Source organism: Macaca mulatta, chromosome 1 (genome assembly GCF_049350105.2).
Source record: "Macaca mulatta isolate MMU2019108-1 chromosome 1, T2T-MMU8v2.0, whole genome shotgun sequence".
In the NCBI taxonomy this organism is placed as follows: Eukaryota; Metazoa; Chordata; class Mammalia; order Primates; family Cercopithecidae; genus Macaca; species Macaca mulatta.
Genome location: NC_133406.1, coordinates 25,543,018 through 25,564,892, shown reverse-complemented (window position 1 = coordinate 25,564,892; position 21,875 = coordinate 25,543,018). Strand labels below are relative to the sequence as shown.

The 21,875-nt window shown below is 35.2% G+C and overlaps 1 protein-coding gene across 26 annotated transcripts in view; it reads right to left on the bottom strand.

Annotated features, from left to right (window-relative positions):
- DCAF6 (DDB1 and CUL4 associated factor 6) overlaps nt 1–21,875 on the bottom strand; it is a 141,400-nt gene that overhangs the window by 45,083 nt on the left and 74,442 nt on the right. For 10 of the 26 annotated variants that reach the window (XM_015125234.3, XM_077999227.1, XM_015125249.3 and 7 more), the window contains 2 exons: nt 12,896–13,066; nt 5,741–5,800 (listed from right to left, as the gene is read on the bottom strand). The exons of 8 other annotated variants lie outside the window; for them this stretch is intronic. In XM_015125234.3, coding sequence (XP_014980720.1) covers nt 5,741–5,800; nt 12,896–13,066 — 231 coding nt within the window. The remainder of the gene's footprint in view (nt 1–5,740; nt 5,801–12,895; nt 13,067–21,875) is intronic. 8 more of the 26 variants (XM_028850120.2, XM_077999242.1, XM_028850121.2 and 5 more) reach the window with 1 other exon arrangement.

The following is a 21,875-nucleotide window of genomic DNA, read 5'->3' as shown; positions in this document are numbered from 1 at the left end:
GTGACAGTATATAATCTTAAGGTAATACATATTTAATGCATGGCAGATCCAACTTTTCCATTTCTCAATCTATCTTAGTAGAATTAGTAAAATCTGTTTCCCTGGTTTTTGATTATCCACTAGTCTCCTATAGATGAATGTTTTACAAACATCAAAGATAGTTTATATAAAATGATACATAGTGGAAAATTAACATTTATAGTTTTCATACCTACAAATTAGTGTTTATATTTCTTTAAATCTAGAACAGAAAATTAGTGCCTTCAGATGCACAATTGCCTACAGACATAAGTTTCAAATCTGATGGCACTGTCAACTTCCACTTAATGGAATCACTGTAAGGAAGAGAAAGCAACTTGTTTCAATCATGGCCAAAACCTAAAACTCAGACAAAACAACTTTCTTGTATCCTCTCAAAAGTTAACTGTTCTCAAAAGAACAATTATAGATTCTTTTTGCTGTTGTTATTTTTTAAAATAAAATAAGGGGGAAATTGCTGGCCTACATACTTTTAAGAGGATAATTTTGTAAGTTTTAATAATATAAACAAGGTAAGAGAAATATGTCAGAAAAGAATTTTTCCTCTTATAATAGAGATAAAAAGGAAAACTAAAACTACCCATTAAAATATATTGTTCAAACTAAACAAGATGCATGATGGACATTATTGTGCTTATTCAAACAGAATTTCACTTTAGGCATAATTAGCACAGAAAGGCCATCAATGCGTTTACACACAACTCCAAATTTGGAGAACACTGGAAATTATTATAACAGGATACAATTAATAACAATGTGCATGTTACACATTTATTTCCCTACAATTTCATTTCTTAAAAAAAAGTAAAACTATTAAGACAACCATGGAGCTGCATTAATGAATAAAGATTCAGGCTAAATAAACTTCTGTCAAACTGTGACTTTGTTAAAAATTCAGGATAAATAAGCAAAGACACTAGTTGCACTCAACGAGCAAAGTACTGTGTATACAATTATTCAAAGAAAAAATTTTCTTCAGTAAGCAAGTCCATTAAAATATTTAAAAATTTTATCAGTAACATTTTTGTCCTTGGTAATCCTTCCAAATAAATCTATGAAAATGCTATGGAAAATTAAATTAAACAACATACAAAATCACTTGGGCACCTGGAAGATGAAGAAATATTTTGCGACATAAATATAAAACTGAACTATCAATTTTTAAAAAGCATTCATGTTTCATTAAAAGTATGAAAAAAAATTTTAAATATGCTTAAATAATCATTAGAGATAAATTCAAAAAGGAAACTTATTAAATGTACTACTTTTTCCATTCTCTATGGTAAAACTGAGAACAAGAATCTTGGTAAAGGTTAAAATTTTGAAAAAATTTTCAAAAAAATTTGAAAATAATTTTGAAAATTTGTAAAGTGTATCTGGGGAAATCCACTCTCCCTTACAACTTGAACAAACAATCTATTTACTCTATAAACATGCTCAGTTTTGAACCTACCACCACCTATACCTGACATTATCCTTGCTCTATCTTTCAATTCTTAATTGAGCTTATGAAAAGAGACATACCAAAGTCTCTACCTTTTGCCCCCAAAATGTTCTCCTCAAACCACTACTATCTGGCTTCTGCTTCCACTACATCATATCTCAGACTAAAATGTCAAAGCAATCACGTGGCCAAATTTAAAAAATGATTTATCAGACCTTTTGGGAGTTGGTACCATTGCTTCACAAGGCATTACTAACCTGTCCCTCCTTGCACTTCTTTTCTCCTGGCTTTGCATATGGCATTCTTTCTGCCCTACATACTTCTCTGATCATTCCTGTTTGGTCTCATTAGCTAGATCTTTTTCTCTACTTGCCCCTGTAGTACAGACTCCACTCTTCTCACAATATCCTCTTTTTCTAGACAATCTCATCCACTCCCATGGTTTCAACTGCTATCTATAAACTGATGATTCCTTATCTTTATCTCTACCTCAGACTACTTTGGTGACTTCCAGCATCATATAGCCATCTATGAGATTTCTCCATGTGGATAGCCAAAGACACTTCAAACTTAACATTTAAAAAAATCTCACATACTTTCTTCTCCCCTCAAATCAGCTGTTCCTCCTAAAATCTCTATCTTGGCTGACGGTTCATTATCACCCTATCAAGACACCTGGATATCATACTCTCATTCATTCCTAACTTATCAGTCTCAAAGTCCCATGAATTCAACCTTTCAACTATTTTTAAAATCTGTTCATTCCCACTTCTCACCACTATTGCCTTAGGTTGGATGCCTCATAATCTCTTAGGTGGACTATAACAATGGCCTCTTACATGTTCTTGGAATTTTCAATCTTACTCCTTCCAATCAATCATTTGTAATGTTGCCAAAATGATCTTTCCAATATGTAAATCTGATCACATTTCTCCCAAGCTGAAGTAATCCCTGCAGCTATTAAATAATTAATTGCTTAAAGAACTAATTTACTCACTCATTTAACAAATATTATTTACTACCTAACATATGATTTTAGTCATAGAGGAAATTATAGTAAATGAAAGTATTTAGAGAATATGCAGAAAGGTAGATACTAAACAATCCCCTAAATAAATGTATGATTACAAATTTGACAAATGCAATGAAGAAAAATAACAAGTCACAAAGGAAGAAAAAGAGGAGACCTACTAGAGACTGTGAACTTATATTATTTTTGAGACAGTAATATTTCAGTGAGTTTAAAAAATGAGAAGTTGCTCAACAAAAAAGTAGTTTTGGTAGAGTGAACAGCATGTACAAGGGATCTGAAAGGGAAAGGAGGTTAGAGTGTTAAAAGAAATGAAAGTAAGTCTATTTGGCAAGAGCTTAGTGAATGATGGGATAGTGGCCTGAGACGAAATTAGAGATATAGAAATCAAGTCATGTAGGTTTTGTAAGCCAAGGTATGGGTTTCGGTTCTTTTGAAAGGCTATGGGAAGCAATTACAATGTTTTAGGCAGATGAATCACATGATTATATTTACATCTTAAAGTTTCATTGTGGCTGCTGGCAGAGAATAGACTATAGCCTGAGTGGATGTGAGAAGACTAGTAAAGGGATTATTCCATTAGTCTAGGAAAGACAAATGGTGGTGGCAGTCTCTACTCACTTTTAGAAGTTATCTTTAGGTAATGGGAGCCTGAAATGTGAAGTTCTTAGTACTTTAAAAGTTATAATGCTGATGAACAAAAAGGTATGTAAAAACTCAGGATTTAATTAATTAGATATATTTTCTACCATTAGAATATTTCTGCTCAGAGGTCTTAATACAAAGCTACATTTCTGATAGTCTACTACGGTGCAGCTTCTGCCAAAGCCACTCAATACTAACTTCTTACATAGCACCTCTACTTACATGACTAAAATGCATATCATACTTTACATAGCCAAAAAGATAAAGAATCACCTGATTTCTACTTCCAAGCTACTCAACACTAGTAAATAGCCTTACCATTTACCATACCCAGGCAATGATGTAAAAAATCTGGGAGTTAATCATAATTTTTCTCTTCCTCTCATATCCCACATCATATGTAAATTAAGTATCAACTTAAATTGAATATAATATTCAACACTATGAAAATTATTGTATGTGATCAACTAGAATATAAATCTGGCTATAAAATCTCTGATAGTGATATATTATTTATATCCATATATCCTTAGAAAAAAAATCCTTTAATTATATAGTAGTTATAAACGGTAGTCTAATATAAGTATGCTACAGTTGTGTTTTGCCTTAATTATTCTTCGTTGTTAATATCTCTGTAATAAACATATAAAATAAAACATGCTTAATTCCTTAGTTTGCAAATTAATTTACCAATTCATTTATTCTTTCTCAAGAACAGAAAACCTTATAGTAATACAGGTCATCTCAAGTCCATAAGGAGTAATTTAAGATCAGAAATTCGTCTCAGGTTCATAAGGAATAATTTTTCTTTTTTTTTTTTTTGATACAGAGTCTCACTCTGCTACCCAAGCTGGAGTGCAGTGGCATAACCTTGGCTCACTGTAACCTCCACCTCTCAGGTTCAAGCGATTCTCCTGCCTCAGCCTCCTGAGTAGCTGGGAATACAGGCGTGGTCCACCATGTCCCGCTAATTTCTGTTTTTAGTAGAGACAGGGTTTCACCATGTTGGCCAGGTTAGTCTCGAACTCCTGACCTCAGGTGATCTGCCTGCCTCAGCCTCCAAAAGTGCTGGGAATACAGGTGTGAGTCACTGCGCCTGGCCCCATAAGGAATAATTTAAGATCGTAAGTACAAAAGAAGTTTTCTAATTCACTTTAAAATGAGTTTCTGAATATTTCTCTAAGACTATAGTTTAAATTAGATCTATTTCACACCAAATAAGTTCTACAGCAATATTTAATGTCTGCATTACTATTGACATATGAGTCATCTAAAATGTAAACTTTCAGTCAACCAAATCTTATGGCTTTAGTGCTAATTTTTAAAAAATGTTTTTGAAAGGAACATTTGTAAAATATATAAGTGCAATCATTTAGCTTTTTTTTTTTTTTTTTTTTTAAAGAGATGGGGGTCTCACTCTGTCACCCAGGCTGGAGTGCAGTGGTACAATCACAGCTCACTGGATCCTTGAACTCCTGTGCTCAAGCAATCCTCCTACCTCAGCCTCCCTATTAGCTGGGACTACAGGCATGCACCACCACACCCAGCTAATTAGTTTTTTTTTTTTTTTTTTTTAAGAGACGGGGTCTCACTATATTGACCAGGCTGGTCTCAAACTTCCGGGCTCAAGCGATCCTCCCGCCCCAGCTTCCCAAGTAGCTGGGATTACAGGGGTATGCTACCACGTCCAGCAATCTGCCTTTTTAAATAGAGAAAGTGAATATTGTGTTAAGTTATTCTTAAAGACTTAACTACCATTACTTATCATACTTTGTCACAATATATTTAAAATACTTCATTAAATCTGAGGTGAGACAGTAAAACATTTGCGCTAACACTAAATAGCCTTTTTAGTTTTTAAATAGTCTTCCTATCTCCAACCTTTTCAGATGTCCCTTCATGTCAGAATGTCTTCCTGTACTAATCCTTCTCTGTGCTGTATTTGATCTGCTAGTAATAAAGCCTGATAAATAAGTAACCTGTTTATTTCATGAGGCTCTATTCAAGGCTTGGAGATTGATTTTATACCTTTCCCACATTGAAAAGTACAAGTGGAAATGGGAGCTTCTGATTGATAGCTTTTGAGCTTACCTCTGGGTTTGTAACCATGTTCTTTAGTTAAAGCTATCAGGAATCTGGCTACCAGATAAGTGAGACATAAAACCAAGAATCATTACTAAAGCAATCTAGTAATATAGAATATTACTGTGTTTAAATAACTTATCCTACATAAGCAACAAGGTAGTGTTAACCTCACACCCAAAGTTCTACACAATTTTATGACAGATACCTAGAATTTTAAAAATGGATATAGTTTATGTCCATTACAATTTTGTTATAGGGAGAGAGTTCAAAGTTGGCATCAAGGGCCAAAGGTAGAAATTAACTTACGTAGAAAATAATTTGTGTAGGCCAAAAAGACCTTTTGTGTACAATACCACCTACTGTAATTTAGTCCACAAAATACTGACTGTAAGACCATAATCAAAATGAAATGCTATGAAAGGTGTGAGAAAGCTTAGTTTATGCATTGCAATAAAGCTATGGATGGATGGGCATAGCGCATCTCCTGTTGCACGCACCCTGTTGCTCATCAAGTGACATGGATCCGAGCTGTTTGTTAACCACAGAAGAAGGAGAATCTGAAACAAAAATGAGATTTCAACTTAAAAGTAAGCAGCAGAAAACTGCACAGCAATGTCATGATCATCTCTAAGCTTAAGAAACAAATGTATAAGGCTGGGGAATAGAAGTAAGTAATGTGGTGATTCCCAAGCAGTGAGTAAGCAGGGCCATGTGCTTAAGATGTTATTCCAGACAAGCATTTAGTAACTTTGAGAATGACTTGAGAAACTATTCTTCTATTTCCATGCATACATCTTTTATCAAATTCATACAGCAGAGGCACAAGGTGCAAGGTAGATAAATTAGAAATGGGGTATCTAGTTCACTACACACAAGACTCCTTGCCCTTCTCAAACTCCCTCTCCAGCTCCTTAAGATGGTTTTCATCCTGCCTTGGAGGATTCGAAGCATGAAATGAAATGCTCACTATACTTTGAGAGATGTTGTTTGTTTTACTGTGGGCTGAACAAGGAGCTAACATCAAGATTTATACAGAGAAAATGGTTTATAGGAAAAATATTCAATAAGGTAATTACCATTACAGAAACGTGCATGACTTTAAAAACTCTACAGTATATTGTGCATATTAAAACTATACTATGTAAAGGCTCAAGTTTCTTTAGAGTTACCTGGTGGGGAAAGGAAAAGGGAGACAAGGAGAAGGCTTAATGATCTGGGCTTTACACTTTCTACCTTGGCTTCAAATAGAACAGCTTTGTTCTTATCTTTTTAATACGCTGGGTTTCTATGTAAGAATTTATTTTATAAGTGGTTTCTACTGTTTGAAAAACACTGGTATTAAGGCAGGCAGCATAATAAAATGGAAAGAGCACTCATCAGAAGTTAGTAAGTTTTAATTCTAAACTTGATTCTGACAATAATTAGCAACTTTTTTAGGCCCAAGCTTCTCCTCACTCTCTAATCAGCCTGGGGATCTAGAAACCTAAGCAAGACACTGGGGAACAGAAGGAGGTGGCCCATTCTGTGTTCCAACAGGGCTACAGTAAAAGAGAAACATAGGTAATAAGCACAACTCTCCCTAACCAGTAAGTATAATTCCCAGTTTCTAATATCCTGTGCTCTAGTTCTTAGCAAATGTTAACAAAACACTTTTGGCCAACACCAGTTTCTGCTCATAATGGCATTTTTCACCAAAAAAGTAGGTATTTTAAGATTGTCCTTAGCTGAATAGCTAAGAGTTTTCCAATATATCCTGGATTCACATTGATTTTATAGGATTTGATTGCTTGCATTTGTACATTTAAAAGTCTGAATCCTGCTAGTGGTACCATTTGAATCAACTTTAAATCTTCCATCTTCTAGTATCACCAGTTTGTTCACGTATTTTTCTCTTACTAGATTTGGACAAAACATGATCATTATTTGAATAATAGCTTTTACTTATCCTTACTTATCACCTCTTTTTCATCAGAACAGTTAAACAAATCTATAGTACACAAAAAAGAAAGTGGGAACGATAGCATTCCAATCAGTTCCCTAATCTAGTCATGCTTTACTTTAAGATGACTTCTCATTTATGTTTCACAGTTGGATTCAACACTACCATCTATGCTGTTTTTAAAGAACAGATAAATTGGTCTTTAGGAAAAAAAATTAAACTCTTTAAAAAAACAAGAAAAATGTGACTTACAGCGAAATAAATATTGGAAAACTCTCCTAAAAATCTGTGAAAAATATTTTTCATCCATTTGGATTTGTTATACATTTCATTGCGCCCTCATTTAACAATTAAGAGCTGTAAGAAAATTATAAACTCTCCAATAAATTTTATCTTCAAATATTTAATTTTTCTAAAAAATACCATGAAATGTACAAATCTTGTTGAGATAAAATGCATCTTATTTTTAATAAAATTTAAGAAAGAGCAAGTCACGGGAAAAAAAAAACTATTAATGAAGGATCTAGAATGCTGCCATCTCTACAAAACTGTATTTTCAAACTCTTGAAGTATTTAAAATATTAAAGCTATGTTAAGACAAAGTATTAAACTAAAAGGGTTTCCTTTTTGGTTTTAGTATGCCATAGATATTGTGTATTTCTGAGGCATTTGCTGTTCCTCCCATCTTGAAGATTAATTTTGTAAAGAAATCCTTCCTGTTCACTGCTTTCATTCTATTTGTAATCCTGGGAACACACAACTCCTTTGGGAAGGATTACTTTCCTATCACATGAACATTTTAAGTGACATGTTTTTTTAACCACTATTCATAAATACAATACCTATAACTCCTATCTTACATAAATACTTTCAAATATTAACATAATAACCACTAGAATAGCTAATATTTAAAAAAGTAATTACTAGTTTAAGCTGACTGCTTCAGTTATTGGCATATTCTACTCTACCTCGCTGGGAAATACCTTCTAGAGAATACAATTACAAAATCAAAACCTGAATATATGGTCCAATGGTAGTTTATTGCAACATGAAATATGGTTGGTCAGCTTATTTGAAGTGTTTAGCATTGTAAATTTTTTTAAGGTAAAGATAAACTTTAAGCAAAAGCTCATTCAGTACTAAGCTCAGCATGTCTCATGTAGTTCCAAAAAATGTGTGGTTTGGTCTTGAGAAAATTCTTTAGCCCCCTGACACCAGAATTTTCTCAACTGTAGAAAAATGAGACAATTATAGTCTAACAGGTAAATCACAAAGATTCTTCAGCCACGCTTCCTGGGTTCAAATGTGGTTTTTCTACTCAGTAATATTGTAACCCTGGGCAAGTCATTTAACTTGTCTAAGTCTCAGTTTCTCCATCTGTAAAATGAGGATAATCACAATATCCACTACATAGTGTTCTTCTGAAGATGTAATATCATGTAAAATATTTAGACAGCACATAGGAATGGGTCATTTACTCATTACTTGACTATTTTTCAGACATATGATATTGAATGAAAAGTAATGGTAGGTACAAAGCTGTTCTGAAACATCTGGAGCATATTGTTATGTTTAAAGTTCCAAAAGACTCATCCCTGTTTTGCTTTGGACTCTGTCATTCAAGGTAGTTAAGGAGTGCTGGCAGAACTAGACTAACATCATATCTAATTTATTAACTATTTATAAACATCAAACACATAGATCCAATGCATCCGTCTGAGAGGTGCTTCCATGTGACTGTCATTATGGACACTGGGAAATCTGATGTTGTATAGAGCCTGCTTGCACAGGATCGGGTAAGTGCTGATTTTTTCCAATATGGCTCAGTTTTAAAAAGCCCTTTTTCAAAAACAATCACCAATGTTTTATACCCTTTTGGGGTATAAAAATTACTTTTTTCCAATTGGTAAAACCGTGCCATAAAGTGAAAAAACAGTTCCTACCTGACCCTCTCTAGGCTGGCTCCATGCTCCAGTGGGGCTCTGTGGTGGTTAGGTCAGTACCAGCAGACTCCACAGGGTGCTGTCACTCTGAGCAGGAGCCAGCAACCCATGACTTCAGGGGACCTGAAATGGAAAAAAAGAGTTGGGCTTAAAATCAGCCATATGCTGAATGCCTCTGCCACACCTGTTTGGGGCATTCATCTGATAAATGTACATATAGCTCATTCAAAACCCTGAATGCTATCAACCTTATGGGGCCTTTATATGAGGACATTTTTAAGTAGTAAACAACATACTACAATTAAGATAGTACATTATTGGCTGGGCGTGGTGGTTCACGCCTGTAATCCCAGCACTTTGGGAGGCTGAGGCGGGTGGATCACGAGGTCAGGAGATCAAGACCATCCTGGCTGACACGGTGAAACCCCATCTCTACTAAAAATACAAAACATTAGCCGGGCATAGTGGCAAGTGCCTGTAATCCCAGCTACTCGGGAGGCTGAGGTAGGGGAATTACTTGAACCAAGGAGGTGGAGGTTGCAGTGAGCCGAGATAGCACCACTGCACTCCAGTCTGGACGACAGAGCGAGACTCCATCTCAAAAAAAAAAAAAAAAAAGAAGATAGTATATTATTATGTGTACTGCTCTCCTTAGGTAGATAACTTTATATATACTGCATTGTGTAACCCATCCTTACATGGTCTCTGTAAATTACAGCAAGCTACACTAAATAAATCAATAATTGGGAAACTGAGGCATAAAGCAGCCAAACGACCTGCCCAAGGTCATCTAGTCATAGAGCCAGGGACAAGAGTTCAGCCAATCTAATTCCCTGGCACTGATGTGATAAAGGCAAATTCATTTCTTTTTGGTTAAAAAAAAAATTGTTAAGGATTTTACAAGTTACTGTATATTTCCTAAAAGTCTAGAAAACAAGTTATGGTGTATTTCCTAAATGAGTTGTGGTGTATTTCCTATTAGTCTAGAAAAGATATACTTTCAAAAAAACTAACTTAAGTAAAAATATTTTTAAATGATATATTCTAATTTTTAAAAATCATATATTTTGGAAATTAGTTCTAAAGAATTATCATTTATAGGTGTCAAAAATTCTTTTAAAGCACTGATTTGCAAACTGGGCTTCAGAGGAAAAAGGTAGCAGGGGAGCTTTAGGGATAGCAGGAGGAGCAAGCAGGTGGGTAGTCGCTCCTTATCTTGTTTCATGTTTAAGTCCCAACAGTGCTACTTTTATATACTTTCTAAGTCTTTTATATACTTGTCTAAGTATATAAAATTTATATTGGAACTTCCACATAAGACTGATGGCAAAGAGTGAACAATCAAAACGAAATAAAAAACCACTGTTTAACATCTTCTAACACCTATTTTATATAGCTCATTTTAAACAGTTTGAAACTTAAGGTGGTATCATTTGGTGCCTTAGAATGGTGTTTTAGTCTTCAACTGCCAAGAAATATCAGCAACTAAATAGATAATATTCCATCTGGGATTATCCTAAACCAGCATCAGGCCCCTTCCCAGTTGATCCCACTAAAAATGTAGGTGATTATTTCTACAAAGTGGTTTCAAGGTTTGATCTCACTTTCCTAAAGAAATTAGGTTTACCGATTTCACAAAATATTTCCATGAGTTCTATATATTTTGAAAAGAGAATAAAATGGCTACCAAACAATGTAATTCAAAAATTCTTTCTATACTTTTAAAAATTTCTTGGTTTCCAAATCATAGTAATGTTTCCTTTGAACATCTTACAGCTAAAACACTTATATAGGTGAGAAGACAACAGAAATATGTTTTACTGGCACTATCACCACTAACTGATACTCTAAAGATACCAAAGTATAATGGAAAACTATGCTTCTTACATATGATAAATGCATATTCTTCTATTATTAATAAATTAACATCTAGGAGGTTAATTTTGGTGCTTTCTGTATGGCTAGACAGTAACATCTATCATAAAAGAATGAATCAATTAATGTCCATATACAAAATTGCATTTAATTATTACGTATAAGATAAAATTTTGTAATTATTACTCAATTAAAATCTATCCTCCTGTTGAATTTCATAAATTTACTTTCTATTGTTGCCAAACTAGATATTTAAATAGAATAACACTTAGCGTTGGAAAGACAGCATCTAACTTCACAGAAACCATACACTCACTCTAAAGCTTTCTGATTCTAAAAAGGGCTTGCTTCAATTTAAATTCGTGAACTAGTTACAAAAGATTAGTGAATCTCAAAATATTTTTCCAACATCTACAATGTATACTTCTTTCCTGTTAGACAGTTTTGTTTTATACTCAAGATCATTTTAATACTAAGTTGTAATCAGCTAAATTTTAGTATTTTAAAAATAATTATATACGTAGGGACATTTTATTTTTCTTTTTATTTATTTTTAGGTTTCATGATTTTTTAACCTTCAAAATATGTTTGCTAGAGGTTTATATACAGTAAAAAAAATCAAAATATTTTATTAAATGTCATTATTGTAATCTGATCAAATTTTCTTGTTAATTGTTAAAGTATAGGAAAATATTTCCCCATAGGAAAAAAAAAAAAAAAATCAGAGGCCTCTGCCTGATACTCCATTAATATAATGCTAAATTAAAAATCAAGTTTATGATTTATCCCAAACATCATATCTATATTACAATGACTTAAATTTATTTATTTAATTTTACCACATATTATAAAACATGCTTTTGTTATCATAGCACTTACTAGAAAAGATAATTATAAAGTGGAGGTTGTCCAATTCTACCAATATATAAATTAGTTCCAAATAATCAAATTAGAACTCTCAAAGCCCAAACTCATCACTCTTTAGGGTAGCAGAACAAAGCATATCAAATAAAGCATTATAAACTCATTAGTATGAGAACCTAGACATTCTTGTTCCTAAATAACTTACTACACCTACTATAATATTCATATAATACTACAGGATTTACAGTATCTATTACCCATCTTGAAATAACTAAGTTGACAAATTATTTTGTGCTATTAATACATCTTTCATTAATTCTTTTAACAAATGTTTATTAAGCATCATGAACTTTCTGGTCATAAGATGACAGGGCATTAAAACACTCAGTGAGAAAAAAAGAGTGACAATTTTTACTGTGTTATCACAGTTTTATAGCATACTAAGAACATGAGACTGTGGAGTACTGTTGCTGCCCTAAATATGTTGATTTTTTGATTATGTATAGAGGAATAAGAAAGCAAATATTGAAATTTTTCAAATAACGACAGAAGGAAATAATTTAGTTAGCATGCTAGTATGGCCAAATAATACTATAATTCTAAAATCTAGCATTACTAGGTTTTAGGGATATTGGCTAACATTCAAAGAGGAAGAAGAAGAAGAGCTAGGAGCCATAAAGCATAGATTCATTTCAGCATACGAGAACTTTCAATAGAAAAATTGATGCAGGCTCTAAATTCACTAATTATTCAAAAAGAGCTCATCAGCTCTAAAAGTAATAAATATTTGCCCCTCTCCAAATATATTACAACTTTTAAAATCATTTTATATTCATCTCTCTGGCAAATGCTGCTGCCAATCTGTACCCCTAACACGTGATGTTGAATACCACCATATGCAAGGAAGGGAGGGGTAAGCTGCAAGCGCATTAGCTCTCTTTTTGAACGGGAAAAGGGAAGCACCTTATTACACAGTAGCAGTATTAAAAAACAATTCTATCAGCTGCTTAAGGACACTTGACATTAATAACCTGAAGCATGAGGGTCCTGTGAAGAGCCCTCATGAGAAGACTGATCAGAAGTGGAAGGCTGTTGCTGGGTATGTGCAGCTAGCTCTTGCTGCCTCTGCTGCTCAGCCTTCTTAAGCCTCAGTTGTTGCAGGCGCTTACGAAGCAAAGCTATCTCAGGGCCCCTTAAAAATTCTGACACAAATAGGAAAAGAAAGGTGAAAAGATAGTAATAAAATAGAAAATAATAAGAATTTGATTATACATTTAAAAAGAGGAAGGATATAAACAAAACACATGTCTCATAGAGGAATACTATAAACAAATTACTGATAAAGAAGAAATTACTGGTCATTAAATTATGAGACAAACCATACATACACAACCAAATGCTTCTATTTAACTACAATGAATTAGATACATATATTTCTCTAGGAATATTTAAGTAATTAAACCAAATGGAAATAAAAAGTCCTCCATAAGCAAAATATTTCAAAATGAACATACAACAAAATGATACTAGGAAAGAAACAAAAATTGAAAAAAATCAGTTAAGTCATCTGATTTATACACAAAAATTTAAGTTGCTTCATTAACTTCAATCAAATAAAATTCAATTAAAATGATAAAACGTTATGCATTTAGAAACAACTCGGAATTTATTGAGAAGAGCTCTAAGAAAGTGAAAGTTATATATTCTTCAGCTAAATATTTCATGTTAGAATTGTCATTCTTAAAAATTTTTTCAAGTTCAAAAATATTTACATAATCAATATTTCCTTGACCTTTATCTGAAGTGATCACAGATGAAAAGTAGAAAAATAATACTAAATTCTGCAAAGAGATATTTCCTGAATGTCGTCTATGTATGAGGCATTGTTTTAGGCTCTAGGGATAAATAAAATATTGAACAAAACAGTCCCTATTCTTGAGGAGTTAATGTTCTGAGAGAAAAACAGACATTTGCAAATACACAGGCACACGTGATGCTGAACATACGTGTTTGTGTCGTGTGGGGAAAACTGCTATGAATTAAATTGACAGGGTAAGGTAAAGGGGGTGGTGAATAGTGACGGCAGGGCAGGGGTTATTTTATATATGGCAACTCAGGAAAGCTTCTCTCATAAGGCACCACTTGAACAAACACTTCAAGGAAATAAACGAGTAAACCACATGGATACCTGGAGGAAGAGTGTTTCAGGCGGAGAAAAGAGCAAGTGCAAATGCTCAGGGGGCAAGTGTATAGGAATGGGCAATACATTTTAAAGGCAGTAGAATTTGCTGATAGTTTGGATGTAGAGTGATCCCAAAGTTTTTGGCCTAGGGAACAGGAAAAACAAGTAACCATTTATTAAGGTAGGGAACAATGGAGGAACAAGTAGTGTTGGGGGAAAGAATGAATAGATATCCAAGTGGAGAAATTAGGTAGGGACTGAATATAAAAGTCTAGAATTCAGAGATATAAATTTGGATGTCCCTTTAAGCCCCCTAAAGAGTAAGGGATGACACAGAAGAGGTCTAAGAACTGAATCTTGAGGCATTCAAATGTTTAAGAGGAAAAAGAACCTCTAGAAAGAGTAAGAAGGAAAAGCCAGAGAGAGAGAGAGCTGAAGAACTGAATGATCAGAGCTCTGTAGGCTAAGTCAAGAAATTGTGTCAAAAAGGATGGAGTAAGCAGTTGTGTCAAATGCTGCCAGTATACTAAAAAAGATACTAAGGGCTAATCACTGGATTTTGTACAATGGAAGTCATTGATGACCTCGACAAGAGCTATTTTAACTAAATAATAAGGACCAAAATCTGATAGCAGCAGGTTTAAGAGAAAGGGCAGGTGATGAAGTAGAGACACAAAGTACATATATTCTTTGTACAACTCTTGCTATTAGTGGAGAACAGATAAATTGGAAAACCACTGTAGGGGTTATAAAGAATCAAGGGAAGGCAGGAAGGGCACTGTGGCTCACGCCTGCAATCCTGGCAATTTGGGAGACCAAGGTGAGAGGATCACTTTGAGCTCAGGAGTTTGAAACCAGCCTGGGCAACACAGTGAGATCCTGTTTCCACAAAAAATCAAAATTAGGCAGGCGTAGTGATGCACACTGTGGTCCCTTGGGAGGCTGAGGTAGGAGGATTGCCTGAGCCAGAGAGGTCAAGGTTGCAGTAACCCACGACTGCACCATTGCACTCCAGTCTGGGCAACAGAGCAAGATCCACCAAAAAATGATAATAATAATAAATAGAAGTTTGTGGTTTTAGTTTGGGAGCTAATATACATGTCTGTATTCTGATGGAGAATGTTTAACTGAAGGAGAGAGAAAGATGATGCTTAAAAAAAAAGGGAAAACCACAGGAATGATGTCCCTGAGTAAACCAAAAGAGTTAAGTTCCAGTGTATCAGAGGAGGAACTGGTTTTGAATAGGTGCATAAAAACCTCATTAATTATAATCAAAGGGAGGCACAAAATATGCACAGAGATGTCAATAGTTAGATTTGGTGGTAGGAGCACAGAGAATTTCTGACACTAGCATGAAATTACACAAACTACCAAATAAACTTTCAGCCTCTCCAGATACTAAGAGTAAAAAATTTGGTTTACTGTTTCAGAAATCAATAATGCCAGGTACTAATTTCTTGTTACCATGGCTTCTATTTATAAAGCATTTTGTTCATTTGCCCAATTGGTAGTTAAGATTTAACAACTCACAATATCATAATCACTCACTGTTAGTTCTTCCTAGAAACTTATCCAGTACCAATAGGATAGTATTCATTGACAAACAAATGGTGATGCTCAGTGGCACAGTGCTTTGTTTTCAGGTATGTACAGATACCTTATTTATAGTCAGCATAACAGTAATGCTTTTAGCAATATAAAATAAAGCATTATTATATAGCCATAAAGTTTGTCACTTTAAACTTCAAAAGAAATCTACAAGAGAGAGGCCATATATGTCAAATTTTGCTAAAAAAGCAGAAAAATACCATCAATTTCATTGGAGTGTCAACCCTCTCTACTGAGTTACCAAATGTTTTATGAGGACGTAAATCTCCATCCCAGAACCAACTTGGTGAAGTGGCAAACAGCAAGATCTCAGTACACGTAATGATGCTCTAAAACTTGAAAAAAATCAAGATTTAGTTGTGATAATCTCATGAACCATTTATTCAATGTTTCCAGTGCTTTTTAAATAAGAATTTATCTGCTTTTAAGGCTGCTTGTATGGTGGCTTTTTTCTCCTTAGATTAAAAACAAAATCAGGCTCGGAAGAGAAGTCACCACATAGCTATTAACTAGGAAAAGCAAGTATTGAATTAAAAAATTCAAGGAGACATACCAGACTAAGTAACAGTTCTGCTAGCAGCTTGAAATATTAAAGCAGTTAACATACACACATATTACACCCTTTAAAAAGATATACACAAACATACATAATTTGTAAATGTAGATAAACGCTTGGAGAATTAGCTTTTGTCAACATGAGCCAAACTGAAAATTGAATACAATAAATACCTTGGATTGAATTTTAAAAACAACGATGACAAAAATTCAACAAGGTATTACAAACTGCTACAGGAAAATTGTACTTTGTCATCTCCTCAAACTACAAACCCTATTCTTGTTTTCTTCTGAAAGATTACAGGCTATTCTTCTACTGGCTTAATTCCTCTGAGACAGAAGAACAATAAAAACAGCTACAGTTGACCCAACAAAGGTCCACCTGGTTCTAACCGTAGAGGTTCCTGCCTCTACAATACATACAGTATTTTTGTCCTGGACTCTGGATCATTTTTATATCTAATTTGGTGATACTTTATCTGCCTGCTATAAATCTGTCTTCTAGTCCCAACCTATTTCTTGTCCTGGTAATGATCCTTGTGCATGTTTCTCTCTTCTCTTCTTTGGTTCCCCCTAAAATGGCCATCAACCTAATATTTCCACTTCTTTTTTTTTTCCCTGAGACACAGGCTCACTCTGTCACCCAGGCTAGAGTGCAGTGGCATGATCTTGGCTCACTGAAACCTCTGCCTACTGGGTTCATGCAGTTCTCCTGCCTTAGCCTCCCAAGTAGCTGGGATTACAGGCACGTGCCACCATGCCCAATTAATTTATTTTGGTAGAAATGGAGTTTCACCATGTTGTCCAGGCTGGTCTCAAACTCCTGACCTCGGGTGATCCACTCACCTCGGCCTCCCAAAGTGCTGGGATTACAGGCATGAGCCACCACACCTGGCCTCTCCACTTGTTTCTAACCTACAAATGGCCTATATCTATCTAACTAGACTAGACTAGACCTTTATCCCATTTAAGGAAGCTATAATTTGGATATGGGGCTTTGAAAGGTTTGCTTTGATATGGTGCACAACAGAGTTCTTCTCCGGCAATTTTTCTACAGAGCTCAATTTAGCTATAATAATTCTACATACGCCAAAATAAATTTGTAATTCCTGCTTATGACTAAATAAGCAGGAATCCACACACAGACCAAATCATATACTATCTTTAAAAAATTCTGGGTTGGGCGCAGTGGCTCACGCCTGTAATCCCAGCACTTTGGGAGGCCGAGGCGGACAGATCACGAGATCAGGAGATCAAGACCATCCTGGCCAACATGGTGAAACTCCATCTCTACTAAAATACAAAAAAAAGTTAGCCAGGCATGGTGGCACGCGCGTGTAGTCCTGGCTACTCGGGAGGCTGAGGCAGGGGAATCGCCTGAACCCGGGAGGCAGAGGTTGCAGTGAGCCAAGGTCATACCACTGCACTCCAGCCCGGTGATACAGCAAGACTCCATCTCAAAAAAAAAAAAAAAAAATTCTGATGGTCTGAGTAGTCTATTTAATTAAAAACACAGGGCAGGGAAGCTTTAAGTGATTCACATCTCAATATGAGCCCTAAAGGTGAATTTTATATATACTAATATCCCCATCCAATTCAAAGTTACCATCTTCTCTAAATCATATTCTTTAAATAGGTTAAAAAGAAACCAAAGAAAAAAATGAAATAACACACTTGGAAAAATGCCTCATTTAATAGTCTTTCATTATGAAAAGATTCTTAACATGAGAATAAACTACAAATCATGAACTAAATGACAACATTTCCAGGCTTAACTTAAGAAATAACTGAAAGAGCCGGGCGCGGTGGCTCAAGCCTGTAATCCCAGCACTTTGGGAGGCCGAGACGGGCGGATCACGAGGTCAGGAGATCGAGACCATCCTGGCTAACACGGTGAAACCCCGTCTCTACTAAAAAATACAAAAAAACTAGCTGGGCGAGGTGGCGGGCACCTGTAGTCCCGGCTACGTGGGAGGCTGAGGCAGGAGAATGGCGTAAACCCGGGAGACGGAGCTTGCAGTGAGCTGAGATCTGGCCACTGCACTCCAGCCTGGGCGACAGAGCAAAACTCTGTCTCAAAAAAAAAAAAAAAAAAAAAAAAAGAAATAACTGAAAGAGACATCTGAAAGGCCTTACTGAGAAGAGAAGAGAATATTTATAGTTATTTTGAAATATTTTTTATAAATTATGAAGGTTTCATTTTAACCTATACTTAGCTCATGGTCGTATCTTTCTCAGTTTTAAATATACAATTTTATAATCACATTTTAAAAAGCAGTCTTTTGTTAAATGTTCAAGAAAAGAAGATATACAAAAATCAAAATGTCTTCAAATTCTGGGCGAGGTATATAGAACATGGTTTCAAATGATCTGACATATGAATTAAAATAAAATTCAAGAATACAAAGGATAAAGCAAAAAAAAAAAAATCTATCAACTGATTTTAAATTCCATTTCAGTCTACTTACCTTCCTAATTTAGCTACAAAACTCCAAAGCCAACACTGTGACCCCTCCAGATTTACCATTCTTCAGGGCATTCATTTTGTATATTCAACTCACTCACAGCTTCAATTAATTACTTTCATACCCTTATTTCATACCCATATTCACCCATATATATATATATATATATGAGTGTGTGTGTGTATATATATATTATACACACACTCTTATGAGTGAAAAGGACAAACAGAAATATATATATAAAATCACACAATTTTTTAAAGTATTTCTGTAAGTTACCTTAAAATGTCTTCAGAACAACCTAAGAAAAATTATCTCCTCAGTCCTATGTGGTCTAGACAGTCAAAGGCAAACAATGGATCCAAAATGATAAATGGTTAGACAGCTAATGGCAGCATTTCTCTTCTAGGTGTTACCAAATTTTGGAAACTTAATGGTAACAGCCAGAGTAAATGACTAGGGCTAAAAGTATAATCTAAAGACTAAAATAAAGGTAAATATATCCTATCTAGTCTGTATCAGCTTAAAGACAACAAAATGTCTCATCATACTTTTAATTGTATCTTTACAGGGTGGATATTGTTGGGGAAAAAAGATGCTTACTCAGAGACAAGAAGATAGACAATATCCTGCCTTCATGAGAGCTTATTATAGTAAAAGAAATGTTATAAACAATCAAAAGTGAAAAAAATTATAAATTTTTATAAGTGCTTTTCAGAAAATAACAGGGTTATATAAAAGAGAATAAAATTTCAGCAAGAAGAAAAAGGAAAGAGGACTTTACCTAGGGTAGTTATGAAAGATCTGTCTTACACGACATTTGAGTTGAGACCCAAGGAAAAGGAAGTTGGCCAAGTGATAAGCCAGGACAAGGGCTTCCCAAGTATACAGAGAATAACACTAAGAACAAAGTGTAAGAAGGAAAGAAAAGATAAGAAAGAAAGAAAGATGGGAAAGACAGGAAAGGAGAAAGGGAAGGGGAGGGGGGAGAGGGAGGGGGAGGGAAGGGAAGGGAAGGAAGAAAAGAGAGAGAGAAAGAAAGAGAGAGAAAGCAAGCAAATGGGAGGAAGGGAGGGAGGGGAGGGCTGGGGGAGGGAAGAGGAGGGAGAAGAGGGAGGGGAGGTGGAGAGGGAGGGGGAAGGAAGGGAAGGGAAGGGAAAGAAAAGTAAGAAAGAATTTGGCACCGAAATTCTTTGGTAACCCGAAAGAAACCAGTAGTACATCTAGAGTGTAACAGTCATCAGGTACTGAGAAAATGGAATGAGATGAGGCTAGAGAGATAGGGAAGGGCAGGTCATATAAGTTCTTACAGGTCCAAAGTAAGGAGTTTGATTTTTTTTTTTCTTTTGTAGTTGTATTTCTAAATGCAATTAGGAGCCTCTGAAGGGATTTAAACAGCAAAGTTACATAATCTGATTTAACATTTTAAAATACTCATTCTGGCTCCTGCATGGAAAATACATTATAACGGAACAACAGTAGGTACAGGGAGATCAATTAGGAGACAAGAAATGATGGTGAGATGAAAAGACGTAGGATATAGTTTAGATACAGGAGCAACAGAACTTGCTGATGAACTGGCATGGGACTTGAGGGAAAGGAAGGAATCAAGAATAACTCACAGGTTATTCAAAAAAGCAAATGGACCAAGAGGGAGCCAATTAGGGAACAGGAAGGGTAGGAGGCTGCATTAAGTTTTAGTTTGAACATGTAAATTTACGATGTACAACAATAGGCCAGGTGCAGTGGCTCATGCCTGTAATCCCAGTATTTTGGGAGGCCGAGGTGGGAGGATTGCTTGAGGTTAGGAGTTCAAGACCAGCCTGACTAACATGGGGAAACCCCGTCTCTACTAAAAATACAAAAATTTGCTGGGTGTGGTGGCAGGAACCTGTAATCCCAGCTACTTGGGAGGCTGAGGCAGGAGAACTGCTTTAACCCAGGAGGCGGAGGCTGCAGTGACCTGAGATCATGCCACGGCACTCCAGCCTGGGCGACAGAGTAAGGCTCTGTCTTTAAAAAAAAAAAAAAAAAGATGTACAACAGTAACAAAAAAATACTGTCAAAATAGCAGTCAAACACAAGGGTCTGGAACTCGAGGTAGAAGATCAGACTGCTGATATATATTTGTGAGTCATCAATTTACGGGAAATATTAAAAGCTATGGGGAACTGACACAATCCCCCAGAGAAAGAGCATATGAAGAGAAGAGAAGAGAGCCAGAACTAAGGGGTTCGATTATAATATTCAGAAGGAGATAGAACAAGAAACACGAACAATAGTTACTGAAAACCCACCAGAATTAGTAAGAGTAAATAGGCAAATATGATATCATAGATGCCAAGAAAGGAAAGTGTTTCAAGAAGGAGTGACAGCCTATGTTAAATGCAACCGGGTCGAAAAATCTAGTAAGGTACTAACAGAGAAATATCCTCTAAACTGGTAAATGTCGCTGGTGACTTTGATTAAAAGTTTCAGAGGAAATGGGTTGAAAAGCAGATTGGGGTTGGATAATAAGGATAATAAGATGATAATAAGGTTAATAAGAAGGATGGCAAGAAAATGGAGATAGCATCTATCAACAACTCTTCTGAGGATTCTCATTATGAAAGCAGCAGACAAATAAGGCAATAGCTGAAGGGGAATGTGAGATAATTAAGAGAAAATTTTTAAAGAAAAGAGATAAGAGCATGTTAAGGCCAAAAAAACCAATCTGGCAAAAAAAAAAAAAAAAAAAAAAAAAGGCAATGATAATGCAAGAGAAGAGGCAAAGTCTTTGAGAAGCTGGAAAGGGATGGCAACTACATTGACTAGCTTTTGATTTCTTCCAAAATGTGTTTCTGCTTCTATCACAATGTAAGTACAGATGTTGGAAAGCTTGGAAATTATTGATAGTAGGAAAATGAGTACTTTTCTTTTCACTGTGAATGAAAGGTTAGACTCTGGAAGTGGGGCAAGGATGAAGGGGAGTGTTAAAGTTTGAGAGACATGAAGGCGTAGTCATTTTGTACAGCTGGAGAGCAACAGTGTGAGACTGCTCTGATGTAGTGTTGAGCACCCATTGAAATTTGTGGTCATAACTTTCTTCATTATCATTCAGTGATTCCACTGTAGACTAAGAGAAGGCAGACAATTAGGTTCAACTAGAGATGGAGCACAGCAAATTTTCATATTCCCATTGTCCCTTTCTTTGATATCACT